The sequence below is a fragment of the Strix aluco genome, chromosome Z, assembly GCF_031877795.1.
Source record: "Strix aluco isolate bStrAlu1 chromosome Z, bStrAlu1.hap1, whole genome shotgun sequence".
Lineage (NCBI taxonomy): Eukaryota > Metazoa > Chordata > Aves > Strigiformes > Strigidae > Strix > Strix aluco.
The window spans coordinates 84,976,294-84,987,751 of NC_133971.1; the positions used below are offsets into that span (position 1 = coordinate 84,976,294).

The 11,458-nt window shown below is 55.1% G+C and overlaps 1 protein-coding gene across 3 annotated transcripts; it reads left to right on the forward strand.

The window, feature by feature from the left end:
* Nucleotides 1–70: 70 nt before the first annotated feature.
* Nucleotides 71–11,048, forward strand: RGP1 (RGP1 homolog, RAB6A GEF complex partner 1). Of its 3 annotated transcripts, XR_012621516.1 has the most exons (10): nucleotides 80–427; nucleotides 919–1,058; nucleotides 4,410–4,546; nucleotides 4,948–5,031; nucleotides 8,391–8,540; nucleotides 8,624–8,770; nucleotides 9,168–9,295; nucleotides 9,553–9,730; nucleotides 9,956–10,326; nucleotides 10,466–11,048. XR_012621516.1 is itself a non-coding variant. In XM_074811632.1 (9 exons), the coding sequence occupies exons 2-9, from the start codon at nucleotides 943–945 to the stop codon at nucleotides 9,962–9,964; spliced, it is 1,023 nt and encodes a 340-aa protein (XP_074667733.1). In that variant the 5' UTR covers nucleotides 71–427; nucleotides 919–942; the 3' UTR covers nucleotides 9,965–10,097. The 3 variants fall into 3 exon arrangements, 2 of the variants coding, with proteins under 2 accessions (XP_074667733.1, XP_074667732.1); XM_074811632.1 differs by lacking the exon at nucleotides 10,466–11,048 and having other exon boundaries at nucleotides 71–427; nucleotides 9,882–10,097; XM_074811631.1 differs by having other exon boundaries at nucleotides 9,956–11,048.
* The last annotated feature ends 410 nt before the right edge of the window (nucleotides 11,049–11,458 follow it).

Consider the following 11,458-nt stretch of genomic DNA (forward strand, 5'->3'; position numbering starts at 1 on the left):
GGCCCGCCCCGCCGCCGGCCACACCGGCGATCCCCGGGGCGACCGACCGAGCGGCGCCCGAGCGCCGGCCGAGAGCTGCCGAGCGAGACCCGAGCGCTCCCGAGAGCTCCCGAGCGCTGCCGAGCGCTGCCCGAGCGCTGCCCGAGCGCTGCCCGAGAGCTCCCGAGCGGTGGCCGAGAACTGCCGAGCGCTACCCGAGCGCTGCCGAGCGCTGCCCGAGCGCTGCCCGAGAGCTCCCGAGCGCTGCCCGAGAGCTGCCGAGAGCTCCCGAGCGCTGCCGAGCGCTGCCCGAGAGTTCCCGAGCGAGACCCGAGCGCTCCCGAGCAGACCCCGAGTCCCGCCGAGCCCGTCGGGAGAGCCGCTGAGCGGCCGAGGGGAAGCCGGGCCCGGAGTGGCGCGGGGCGGCGAGCGGGGCCTGTGCGGGGCGGTGAGTGGGGCCGGGGCGGCCTGGGGCGGGCGCTGCGCGGGGCGTGCGGGCCTGTGTCCCTGGTGGGCGCTGACGTTTGTGTGTTTGCCCCTGAGTCCCCCGGGTTGGGGGTGGCAGGGTTGTCCCTCACCCCCCGAGGTATGTCCTGACCGCCGCGATGTCTGTGTCGGGCCGAGGGAGGTGGGGGGTGTATGTGTGTGTGTGGCCAGGGCTGGGCGTGTGTTCCCTGCACACCTGTGTGTGTGTGTGTGTGTGTGTGTGTGTGTGTGGCGGGGGCTGCCTCTGCCCCCCCCCGCCCGTGTGTGTGTCTCCGTGTGTGTGCACAAGGCCAGGGCTGTCCCTGACCGCTGTATGTGTCCGTGTGCTGCCCCTAGAGATGGGGCTCTCTCTGACCCACCCCGTGCATATGCCCGGCCTGGCTGTTGCTGTCCCCCCTCTGTTACAGCGCCCAGACCTCTCTCTGTGCCCACCGTTGGGGTTTTTTTTGGCAGGTGCGCAGCAGGGCTGTCCAAGCCATGATCGAGGTGTTGGCCAAGCTGGGCCGCGGGCCCGTCTTCCTGGCAGGAGAGGTGCTTGAGTGCGTGATCACTTTCACCAACCCGTTATCGGCCTCGTCTACATCTGCCAGCAGGTACGGCGGCCTGTGCCGGTGGGCCCTTCTGTGCATGAAGCCTGGAAGTGGCAGAGCTGTCTGGGTCCCTCCACAGGGAGCAGCTCTCTCTCCCTCCTGAGCAGCCAGATGTAGTCATGACTGGGTTGTGGGGCAATGGTGCCAACTCAGCCACTGGTGACTTCCCTGCCTGAGGTACTCCCTTAAATGGTGCTTTGCGCCATCTCCATTTCAGGGCTGAAACTGAGGTAATTATTCTGCTTGTCTGCCCCCAAGAAAGAGACGAGAAAAAAAGTATGCAGTTAGAGATGCTCTTAACTGCCTCTCAGGTGAGCCCTCAGCGACACAGTTACCGACAGAAAATGAAGCCAAACTGGCTGTCAGAGCAGGATATCTAGTTACACCAGGGTGACAGTCTCACAGGGCAACATCCAGACGTCATTATTTCCTACGTTTGTGGAAGGAGCTCTCTCTGTCCAGCAGTGCGCTGACATATCAGTGTGATTCCTGCCTGCAGAGCTGGCAGGCAAGGGGGTAAGCACTGCCCAGAGGCAGAAGGAGGCAGCCTTTTGTGGCTGCATTTTCTGTGGCCCAGCCTTTGTGCGCTGCATGTCCCCTTATCGTTACTGTGCCTGAAATAGGTGTTGAGGAAATGTGAGATGGTGGGAGCTTCCTATATTGGCTCACAGAGGGTGACTCTACATCATAAGTAGTCACCTGAAGCCTCTGTCTCTGCTGAGTCTGTGGCTTTGTCTGAGTCTCCAGAGGGTGGAGGGTGCTTTCTCATCTTGAGTCCTTCCTGGGAAGTGTCCGTTTCCAGCCCTGTCAGGTTCAGCATCTTTTCATCACCAGTATGCATTTCACACGTGATTGTTTTGGTAGGCCCACTTCCAGTGCTTGCAGTCTCAGCAGCAGCAAAACGGTCTCTTGTATTACTGCTGTAGGGCTTCTTTGTTTATTGCCTTACTTAACTTTCCATCTTTTCTTCCTGATTCCTCTTGCCTGCTGAATTCAGTTTTCAAATTAAGCTGTGGCATAAGCAGCTGGCTTTCCAGAGTTTTGTCTTGTGCAGTGCCAGTGCTGTTCTTCTGGGTTCTGAAACATGTGGGACTGCAAGTGTACCCAGTGGAGCAGTTTTGGAGATTTGCAGCACAGTTACAGGAGCTTCATTTGGGAACTTCAGGTGTATCGTGGTCCATAGAAAACTGCCTCTTGGAACAAGGAAAGTTTTTAAAATAAAAAAGCAGGTAACCAAACTGACAAGACCTAGCTAAGTCATATGAGTGGCAACACCAAATAGATTGGTGGTTTGGAAATAGAAGCTGTGGGTTGCGTAAAGGCAGGAGCCAGATCAAAGCACAGTGACTGCAACAGGCAGATAGACCTGTCAGAGACTAGAAGCTTTCAGGGCTGGCAAAAGCTGCAGCACCGGTGGAGGAACTGAGAGGCACGCATTGCAAGCACAGGGACAGGACTGAAGGACAGTAGAGAAATGGCAGAAAGTGAATTTGATTGTGGTGTATGAGGCGTACAAGAAACAAAGCTTTTCTGCCCAAAAGCTGTGTGGAGAACGGCCTGTGTGGGCTACAGGAGTTGTAGGGGAAGGTGAGAGAGGAGGGAAGTGACCTCAGCAGCTGCGCAGGATCCTTCTGCGTCCTGCCACCTGGACAAGCCAGGTCTGTCGGTAGGAAGGCACATGCAAATTTTGTTTGGGCATCGGGTTAAAAAAATGAAAACAATCCAGTGGCATATTGTTGGGCAATACTGGAAAAAAGGAAAAAAAAAAAGATTTAAAATACAGTGTTTGAAGGTAGTGTAATCATACTAAGCTTATATAAAATTAGAAAACATTGTCTCTAAAGCAAGAGGATTTCTCTGTTTCCATATAGCAGATACGTTACAATGGGAAACTTTATGGCAGCCCTTATGGCAAATCCATGCTGGTACTTCTGAAGATACAGAATTGCAATTGTGGGGTTAGAGGTAACTGCGTAGAGTAACCAACACATGTTTGGGTAAAGACAGCCAGCACATGCAAAAGAGGCGGTTAGTCAGCTGAAACGAATGCAGCACGCCTTTTTCTCTGGTTTGTCTAGATGTTTAAGACGTCTAGACATATCTCTGATGTGTCACATCAAGAGATACCTGTGCGCCACAAAAAATTCCTGTGCCACCTAAAACTCTGGTATCAGTGCTTACTAATCAGATCACGATGTTAGAAAACGTCAGAGGAATCATGCACTGGCTAAGTTAACGAGACCACTATTGAAAGAAAAATAGTTGTTTTGTAAACTGAAAGGTGTCAGTAATGCCATGGGAAATGCCCTGTGGAATGGCTGAGGTCCTAGCAGAGTCCAAAACTTGAGACTATTTTTCATGATGGATGCAACCAATTCTTGTGGCTGTACAGAGAGGGGGCAAAATGACACCTTCGCCTCCCCTATAGACACAATCCCTTACATCAGGAGGAGAAAATAGATCCTTATGAAGGACCTAGCAACACCCCTCTCTGATCTGACACAACCAGAAGTTGATGTTATTGAGGGGGATGTGCTGTGATCTGTGCCCTGCCTGCCTTAAGGAGTGTCCAGCTTGGGAGCTGTGGGCAGGGGCAGCTGAACCAAGGTTGTAGATATCTGTTGCTTTTGAATTTGCCCACTTCCCTGATGGTTGTGTTATTATCCAAGGTGCCTCAGAGTGCTGCTCTGCGTGTCATTTCTGGCTTGGGACTTAGCTCTTCATGGCTAAAAGTCCTCTGCCAGGCCTGGCCTGTGCATGACAGCTAAAGGTGTCCTCTCTGGGGCCAGCCCCAAGCTGTGGGTGATGAGAGCTGAGAGATGACCAAGTGAGTGAGGCTTTGGATGGGATCTTGGGACGCTTGACCTCAGTGTGCTTGCTGGAAGGTCCCTGTGAGGTTCTGCACAGGCCACCTTGTCTCTGTCCCCGTGGAAGGGGTGGCTGCTGACCTGTGCTCCTTGCTGTCTTCAGCCATGTGTGTACAGCGGGCATCTCGGGGCAGGGGTGTTTCTTCGCTCCATGTCTGTGCTGTGCCCAAGGTGGTGTGGCTCAGACTGCAAATATTGCTGTTAAACAAGAGCCCTCAGGCCACAGAGCCAGGCCTTGGGTGAAACTGCTGTCAGCATCTGGGGTGGAAGTGGCTTCGGGTCAGTACCCCAGCTCAAGCTGGCTCCGAAGACTTGTTTGACAGTGGGCTGTGAGAGTGGCTTCAGTGACAGTGAAGCAAGGCCTTCATCCTTCCAGACAAGCAGTCCTGCCTGGATCTGAGCAGCAAGAGCTGCTTTGTCCCTCTTTGTGCTTGCTGTAATCCAGGTTTAAAGCACAGACATGAGTGTTGCTCTTCTTTGCTCTCAGTGAGATGCTGGCGTGGGCCAGCGCCCAGATCCACTGCCAGTTTCATGCCAGCGAGAACCGGGTGGTGCTCCCTCCCTCTGATGGCAGCAAGCATGATGTGCAGGCAGAGAACGAGACTGTCTTCGTCCCCAACAGAGGTGAGTGCTACTCCTGTAACCCCGGGTAGGGACGGTGAGAGCACAGTGAGCAGGAATCAAGCAGACTATAATGTCTGTCTTGAGGGCAGCAAGCTTAGAAGGGAGTGGGAGGTCTGTGTTGCTTTCCTTGTGTGAGTCCCTGGTCATGGCTGCTGCAGGACCCTGTTCATGTTGAGATCAGAGTGGCACTAGCTTGGAGCAAAATGTGAGGGTTGTCTGTCCAGCTGTTCTGGGAATGTCTTATGATCTGACCAGGGCATGAGTTGTTTCCTCCTCAGCCTCTTCTCCTCCCCATTACACTCCCTGAGGATAAGGCCTGGCTGGCCTGGGAACAGTGAGTGTCCCCCTCAGCCTGGGCACCGAGGCTGGGCAGCATTCACGTGGTTCTTCTTCTCTTCCAGGAGAGCGGGGTCAGTGTATCCTGTCCACCCCACCAAAGATTCTCTTCTGTGACTTGCGACTGGATCCCGGGGAGTCAAAGTCCTGTGAGTCCTGTCTTCTCTTCCCCCGCTCAGAGAACTTGCCTCTGGGGAGCGCCGCTCTCGAAGCTGGCTTTGCAGACCTGAGTGCTGCGAGTGGGAGACCCTGGTGCTCGCAGAAGGCAAGGTGCTTTGGTGGGAGCGTGAGTGCTAAGGAACTGCTGCATCATCCAGAGTCTGTTCTCCACCGTATGAGGGCTGTGTTCTGCAGCGTGTCCCTCAGTCCTGCCCCTGGCCCGCATCCTTTGCCGCAGGTCCGTTGCATAGCTGCAAGGCATAAAACGTTTTTAAAAACCTGGCTGCCGCTGAAGGAACATTTAGACACACCTGTGTTTCCCTGCCTTTATTTCTTCAGCCACACTAGAGTATTCTTGGGATTTAGGCTGGCATCTTCCGAAGGTCTAAGCTTCCTCTTCAGGTTGTGGCTGTCCTGGAGATTGCAGTCGTCTGCCAGTTCTAATTTTCCTACTGTAAAACTGAGCACTTCTCTTCTGTGCAAAGCTCTCCACATCTCCAGAGCTGTCAAACAGTGTCCTTCCAGTGGGTCCTCTAAGCTCTCCATCACTATTTTCCCTTTTGTAGTTCAGAGAAAATTTCATCCTTTTCACAGGGAATTTGCAGCAATACCTCTTCATTGTTCCAGGCAGCTTCTACCTGATTAGACAGCTGTGAAAATACAGCTATGTGCTGTTGTCTCTTGGTCGGTGGCTGCGTGACCCAGCCCGTCAGTTCATGTTGGATCTCCTTTGTGTTCCAGTGGCCCGTGGGCTAGCGGCAGCATAACGTTAGGTGTTGCAGCCTGCACGTGGGGACCTCCCTTGGATTGTCCTAGGGATCTGCTGGGAATGGTTGACAAGGACCTCTTGAGTCACAGAGCAGAGGGAGCGGAGGGGCAGTGCCTGTGGCGGAAGGAGCTCTGCTGGAGCATTGAGCTCTGGGAAGGCATGAGGAGAGCTGCAAGTGAGACCAAGGAGCTGCTATTTACTTCCTATTCTACAGCAGCATGCAGGGGGAAGGAGCTGGTCCTGCCACATGTCTTCTGTGCTTTCTAAAAGTGGACACATGGTCACCTCCAGGTGGCTGGGATGGATTGAGAGGATTTCCCTGTCTGCTGGCTTTGCAGGCAGAAGCTGTTCAGCCCCCAGCTAAGCTAGCGATAGTCTGTCCTTCCCAGTGATGTTGTGTGTGTGTGTGCGTGTCCGCTCTGCCACTGTGTGACACTGGCACAAGCAGCCTGCCTCTGCTTTGCACTTGGATGCAGCTCCATGGGAAGGACACAAACTGTTCTATGCTTTGAAGTTCCTCGGCTGCATGTTACAGCCTTTCCCCTTGGTTGTGTGATGCAGACATCCACTGCATCCGTCACGTGCGATGCCGCTGAGTGTGGCACTGGGATTTCTAGCACTGAAGCCCCCGTATCACAGCTCCATCTCTGCCAGGCTGCTCACACCAATCTCGTCGGCCTGCGGAGCTGCTCCTCCTGCGAGACTGCAGCTGGCACGCTTGCAGATCATTCCTGGGGGCTCCTGCCAGCTCTGTGGAGGCAGAGTTAAGGCTGTGTGGGTGTGTATCTTAATTCTTCATTTCCTGTTTTTCAGAAGTTTTGAGTTTTTCTGCACAGTTTGGAAAGGCAAAAAAAACCCCCAAGAAATCTTAATTCTGCTTCAGCAAAGTACTATGTTATTAAACTGTAGCCAGAGCTGGCACATGCAGCTACGGTTGTGTCAGGCTGTCTCTTGATAAAAGACCTTGTTTTCAGTTGCTGACCAGCTTGTTCCCCAATATCTTCCTCTTGTTATGGTGCCTATATGTTGAAGTTGACTCGTCTCCCATCCCTTTGACATGATGCCCAGACTGAGCTCTTTAAATTTGTCACCATAAAACATTTTCTCAAGCCCTCAAGTCATTTCTGTGGCTGTTTTTGCCTCCTCTCCAGTTTTGTAATACCTTTAAATATTTGGTAGATCACAGAGAGGGGAGGAAATGGAAGCAGCCTGGACACAGGCCGGGATCCCAGCCAGAGGGTACAGCGGGTGGGTAAGGAAGGCATCCATAGCACCAGGAATGTGCTTCCTTCTGGGATGTGCATGGAAGCTGGGACTTCCTGAGTCTCGGCATTCCTGTGCCAGGTAGCAAACTGCTCATCCTCCTCAGACAGTGGTGGTCTCTGCTCAGATTATCCTCACTGGGCATCCAGTTCTTTGTGAGCACTCTTGTTAAGCCTGGTACAGAGTGTTAAAACAGTCTGCATGCTTCCTTGGAAATACGTAATCTTCCTCCCTGTCAGGACAGTTCTCAGCTTTATCTGCACCCTGGTCCAGCAGGACAGCCTTGTGTTTTAAGGTGTGACAGCCTGTGGCTGCTACACACTAGCACGGACTTCTTTCTTCCTGCCAGTCCTGTTATTTTAAATCTAGAAAATATATTTAAAATGTAGCCCTAGCTTTTAATCTAAGCCTCAATGTTTAGGATGTGCCAGACATGGGGAAGGATCTGTGGTTTCACAGCAGGATGCTTCCCTTCCTCTGGCAGGGTGTATCTGCGTTATGGTGGGCCAGCCAGAGAGGTGGAGACTTTCCACAGTTCAATGTTTGCGCCTTATTATACAGCATGCGGTTTGGGAAAGCTGCAGAAGCGTTCATGCTGGGTCGGGAAGCATTGGGGTTTGTGTGGTGGCCAAGGGGCTTTGAGAGGGCTGAATGTGGTGTAAAGCCAGGCCCCGGCATCTCAGAGGTCTCAGAGTCAGAGGCTTTGTGGTCTGTCATCAGTCTGTCACGGGGCATACGCCACAGGTTGTTGTGAAGGTCTCCTAATTGTTTCTTGGCCATTTAGACCCAGTGCTTCAGAGGAAAACACAGGAAGAAACTAATTTTTGTTGCTGAGTTTGGGGTTTGCGTAAAGCAAATATCAAAAGAGGCATGAGGTATTGATCGGCACCTCTCTGCCGCATGAGCCCTGAAGAGGCTGCAGCGTGTGACTGCATCGTGAAAGCGGCATGCAAAGGAAGTGCGGAGAGGCAAATTCAGGTTGAACTCGTGATGAGTAAGTTTAGCTCTCAAGTGTTTGTGTTCCTGGATTTTACATCTTGCACATTCTTTTGAGGCAGAGTTTGTGTGTGTGGTTGTATGTGCTGGAAGCAATGTCTGGATGATGGCGCATGTGATGTGAGGATCAGTGTGCTGGTGCAGGGAAGCTAGGGATGCACTTGGCCCGCTGGGGGAAAGAGGAGACAGGGAAAGCACCAGGCACTGTCCGTACCTCAGCACCACTGCTGGTCCTCGCCCCTGGTGCAGGGAGCCTGTGAGCAACAGCTCTGGGAGCTTCCTTTTGGCCTTGGAAAGCAATCTTTTTTGTGCTCCTTGCAGATTCGTACAGTGAGACGCTGCCCATAGACGGCCCTCCCTCTTTCCGGGGACAGTCAGTGAAGTACGTGTACAAGCTGACCATCGGCTGCCAGCGCGTCAACTCCCCCATCAAGCTCCTGCGTGTACCTTTCCGTGTCCTCGTGCTGCACGGTAAGGCCATGCCTGCAGATGCGTGCCTGTGGACGCAGGCCTGGCTGCACCCTGCCCTGGTGACTCTCTGGCCTTCTCCCCAGGGCTCAAGGACTACCAGTTCCCACAGGATGAGGCCGTTGCACCCTCAAACCCCTTCCTGGAGGAGGAGGAGGGCTTGAAGAAAGACTCTCGCCTGGCAGACCTGGCGACGGAACTGCTCATGGTGGCCACTTCCCGACGCAGCCTGCGTAGGTCATATCCCCTGCTTGAACCTGCTGTCCTAACCTGGGTGTGAAGGGCTCAGGGCTTGCTGTGAAAATCTCTCACTGACAAAGCAAAGCTCCGACTGGGGCTGTGGACAGCTCTGTCAGGGTTAGTTTCCCATGGACTCCTCCCAGCCAGTCTCAGGCTCTTCCTTCTTCAGCTAGAGACACCCTCTCCCCAGCAGATCGTAGCCAGCCTGTGGTTTGCTCTTGCTCACCGCAAGCGTTTCCCAAAGGGAATGCTGCCTCCAGGCACTGTCCTTCACACCCAAGCAGCAAGTGTGGGGTCATGTCTGCTGGTCTCTGTGATTAACCCAGAGCACTGTATGGAGCAGAGCCTCATCCTGCTGCAGCTCTTTCCCCTCTTATTCTTGCTCCACAGACCTATATAACATCAGCAACACTCGTGGGAAAGTGGGATCATTCTGCATCTTTAAGACTGTGTATAAGATCGGAGAGGATGTCATTGGGACCTTTAACTTCTCAGAAGGAGACATCCCGTGTCTGCAGGTCAGTGCTGGCTTTGGCGTCACTGCGGGGAGAGGCAGAGGCTTTGGGTGGGGGAGAGGGAGGAGGGATTGAGGTGGCACTGGGCTGCTGTGGGGTTTCTACTGAGGGTTTCTAGTGGGACCCAGCTGAGCTCCACTTGGGGTGTGAGGTGGGGAAGGGCTCCAGTTCTGAGCTTGTTTGGGAAATGGAGGCCCTGGGACTTTGGACCGGCGCTGTGTGAGGTTATGAGAGCGAGCACCCTGCCGATGGCCCTGCAGTTCTCCGTGAGCCTGCAGACGGAGGAGAGCATCCAGGAGGAGTTCCAGCGCCGGCGGGGGCAGCCGGTCTCCTTCAGCACGCATGCCCGCCATCAGGAGGCCTGCCTACACACGGCCCAGAGCAGCTTCAGCCTGCCCATCCCGCTCAGCTCTACCCCAGGATTCACCACCAACATCGGTTAGTGGCCATTGGGGAGGGGACCCACCCCTGCTTGTCACCGCAGGGGCACTGCGATGTCCCCAGCCCTGCCCTTGTTCAGCGGGGCTGTGTCCTGTGGGAGGGAGAGCTGGCCTGCGTGAGTGGGCTTATTTTCATGTCCCCTTGCCAGGACAGCCGGTGCTGAGGCAGCTGCTGTCCCCGTCCCTTGTGGTGTTGGCTGCTGACCCCACCTCTTGCCCACAGTGTCCCTGAAGTGGAGGCTGCACTTTGAGTTTGTGACTTCGGGGGAGTCGGCAGGGACGTGCTTGGTTCGTGGGAGCCAGTCGGAGGCCGTCACCTGGACTGGGGTGGAGCAGATGGAAGTGGACACTTTCAGCTGGGACTTGCCCATCAAAGTCCTTCCAACCAACCCCATCCTGGCTTCCTACGTATCTCAGTTCTCCAGCACTAACTCCATCACCATCTGAAGTGGGGAGAGCTTGTAGGGGCCAGTGGTGCTGCAAGCGTGTGCCGCCGGTGGGCATGGCAGGCGGGACTGTTACCAGCATGCTGCGGGGCACGCATCCCCCTGTCCCCTTGGGTTCATCTGCCACACCCAGGCGGGCACTGGGCAGGTCGGTCCCACCTGTGGGCGGAGGAGCACTGTGCTTGCTGCGGTGTCTGGTGCTGCAGCCCTCGGCTGGGAGCTGGACCCTTCCTGCCTGGGCGAAGGTGCAAGTCCCAGCACTCACCAAAAAGAAATCTGCTTCCCAGGGAACAGCCCGATGTGCCTTTACCCCACGAGGGGCTTCCAAGAGGGAAAAGCCCAGCCTAGGGAAAGGAGAGGGAAGCTCTTTCAGTGAAGCCTGGTACCAACCTTGGTTGAAGGCCGTCCCCCCCCAGAGAGAAGACCCCACAAGCAGAGGTCTGGCATCCAGGTGAGTCACCTGGGCTGGGTGGGAGCCTGCCCTCCTGCCCTGGCACGTGTCCTGCCTCTTGTGAGGGGTGTCTCCTGCGCACAGCCCCCCCGTGCCCCCCACTACCCTCACCCAAAGGAGGCAGGTCCTGGCAGGCCGGCATGTGCTGGTGTCCTGGACGTGGCCGCATGCTGTGACAGCACAACTGCGATGATCCAAAACTGAGAAGCACTCAGCGCCTGGGCTGTTTGCCTGCACTCCTGGGTGTGAGGGCATCCTGCTGGTCTTGGGATCCTTGGGGAGCTGGAGTGGATGCCTGCTGCGTATTCAGGAGCTGGGATGGAGGTCTCCCTGCTCAACAGCCAGCTCCCCATTGCTACCGTACCTTCCAAAGACTTCCTCTTTGCATGGAAATCTAATAAACATCTGAAAGTGAAAAACTCAGCCTTCCCAAGAGCCTTATTCCTACACCGTTCCCGGTGGTGGATGGAGCCCACCCTGCATGCCAGTCACAGGCTGGAGACCTCTTTGTTTAATATCTTTATTGCAAGAACAGAAACATCTACACAAAGCTCTGCACAGCACAGGCATGGCACCAGCTGGGGCAGGCTGCCAGGGCAGCCAGCTCCGCCCTGACACATGTGGATCGCTTCAGCTCCCTGAACCCTGGCAGGATGCCCAGCTCCCTGCCCTGCTCCCCTGCAGCTGGGGTGGGGGGGGACCTCCCCTGGGGACATCTCTAGTGGTTCCCCCTCCTCTGCCGCCCACCCCGGGCTGGCTCTGTTGCAGTGTTGCCCAGGGCTGGCTTGCAGTGCCAGGGACCCCCTCTGGCACCTGGAGCTGCAGGAAC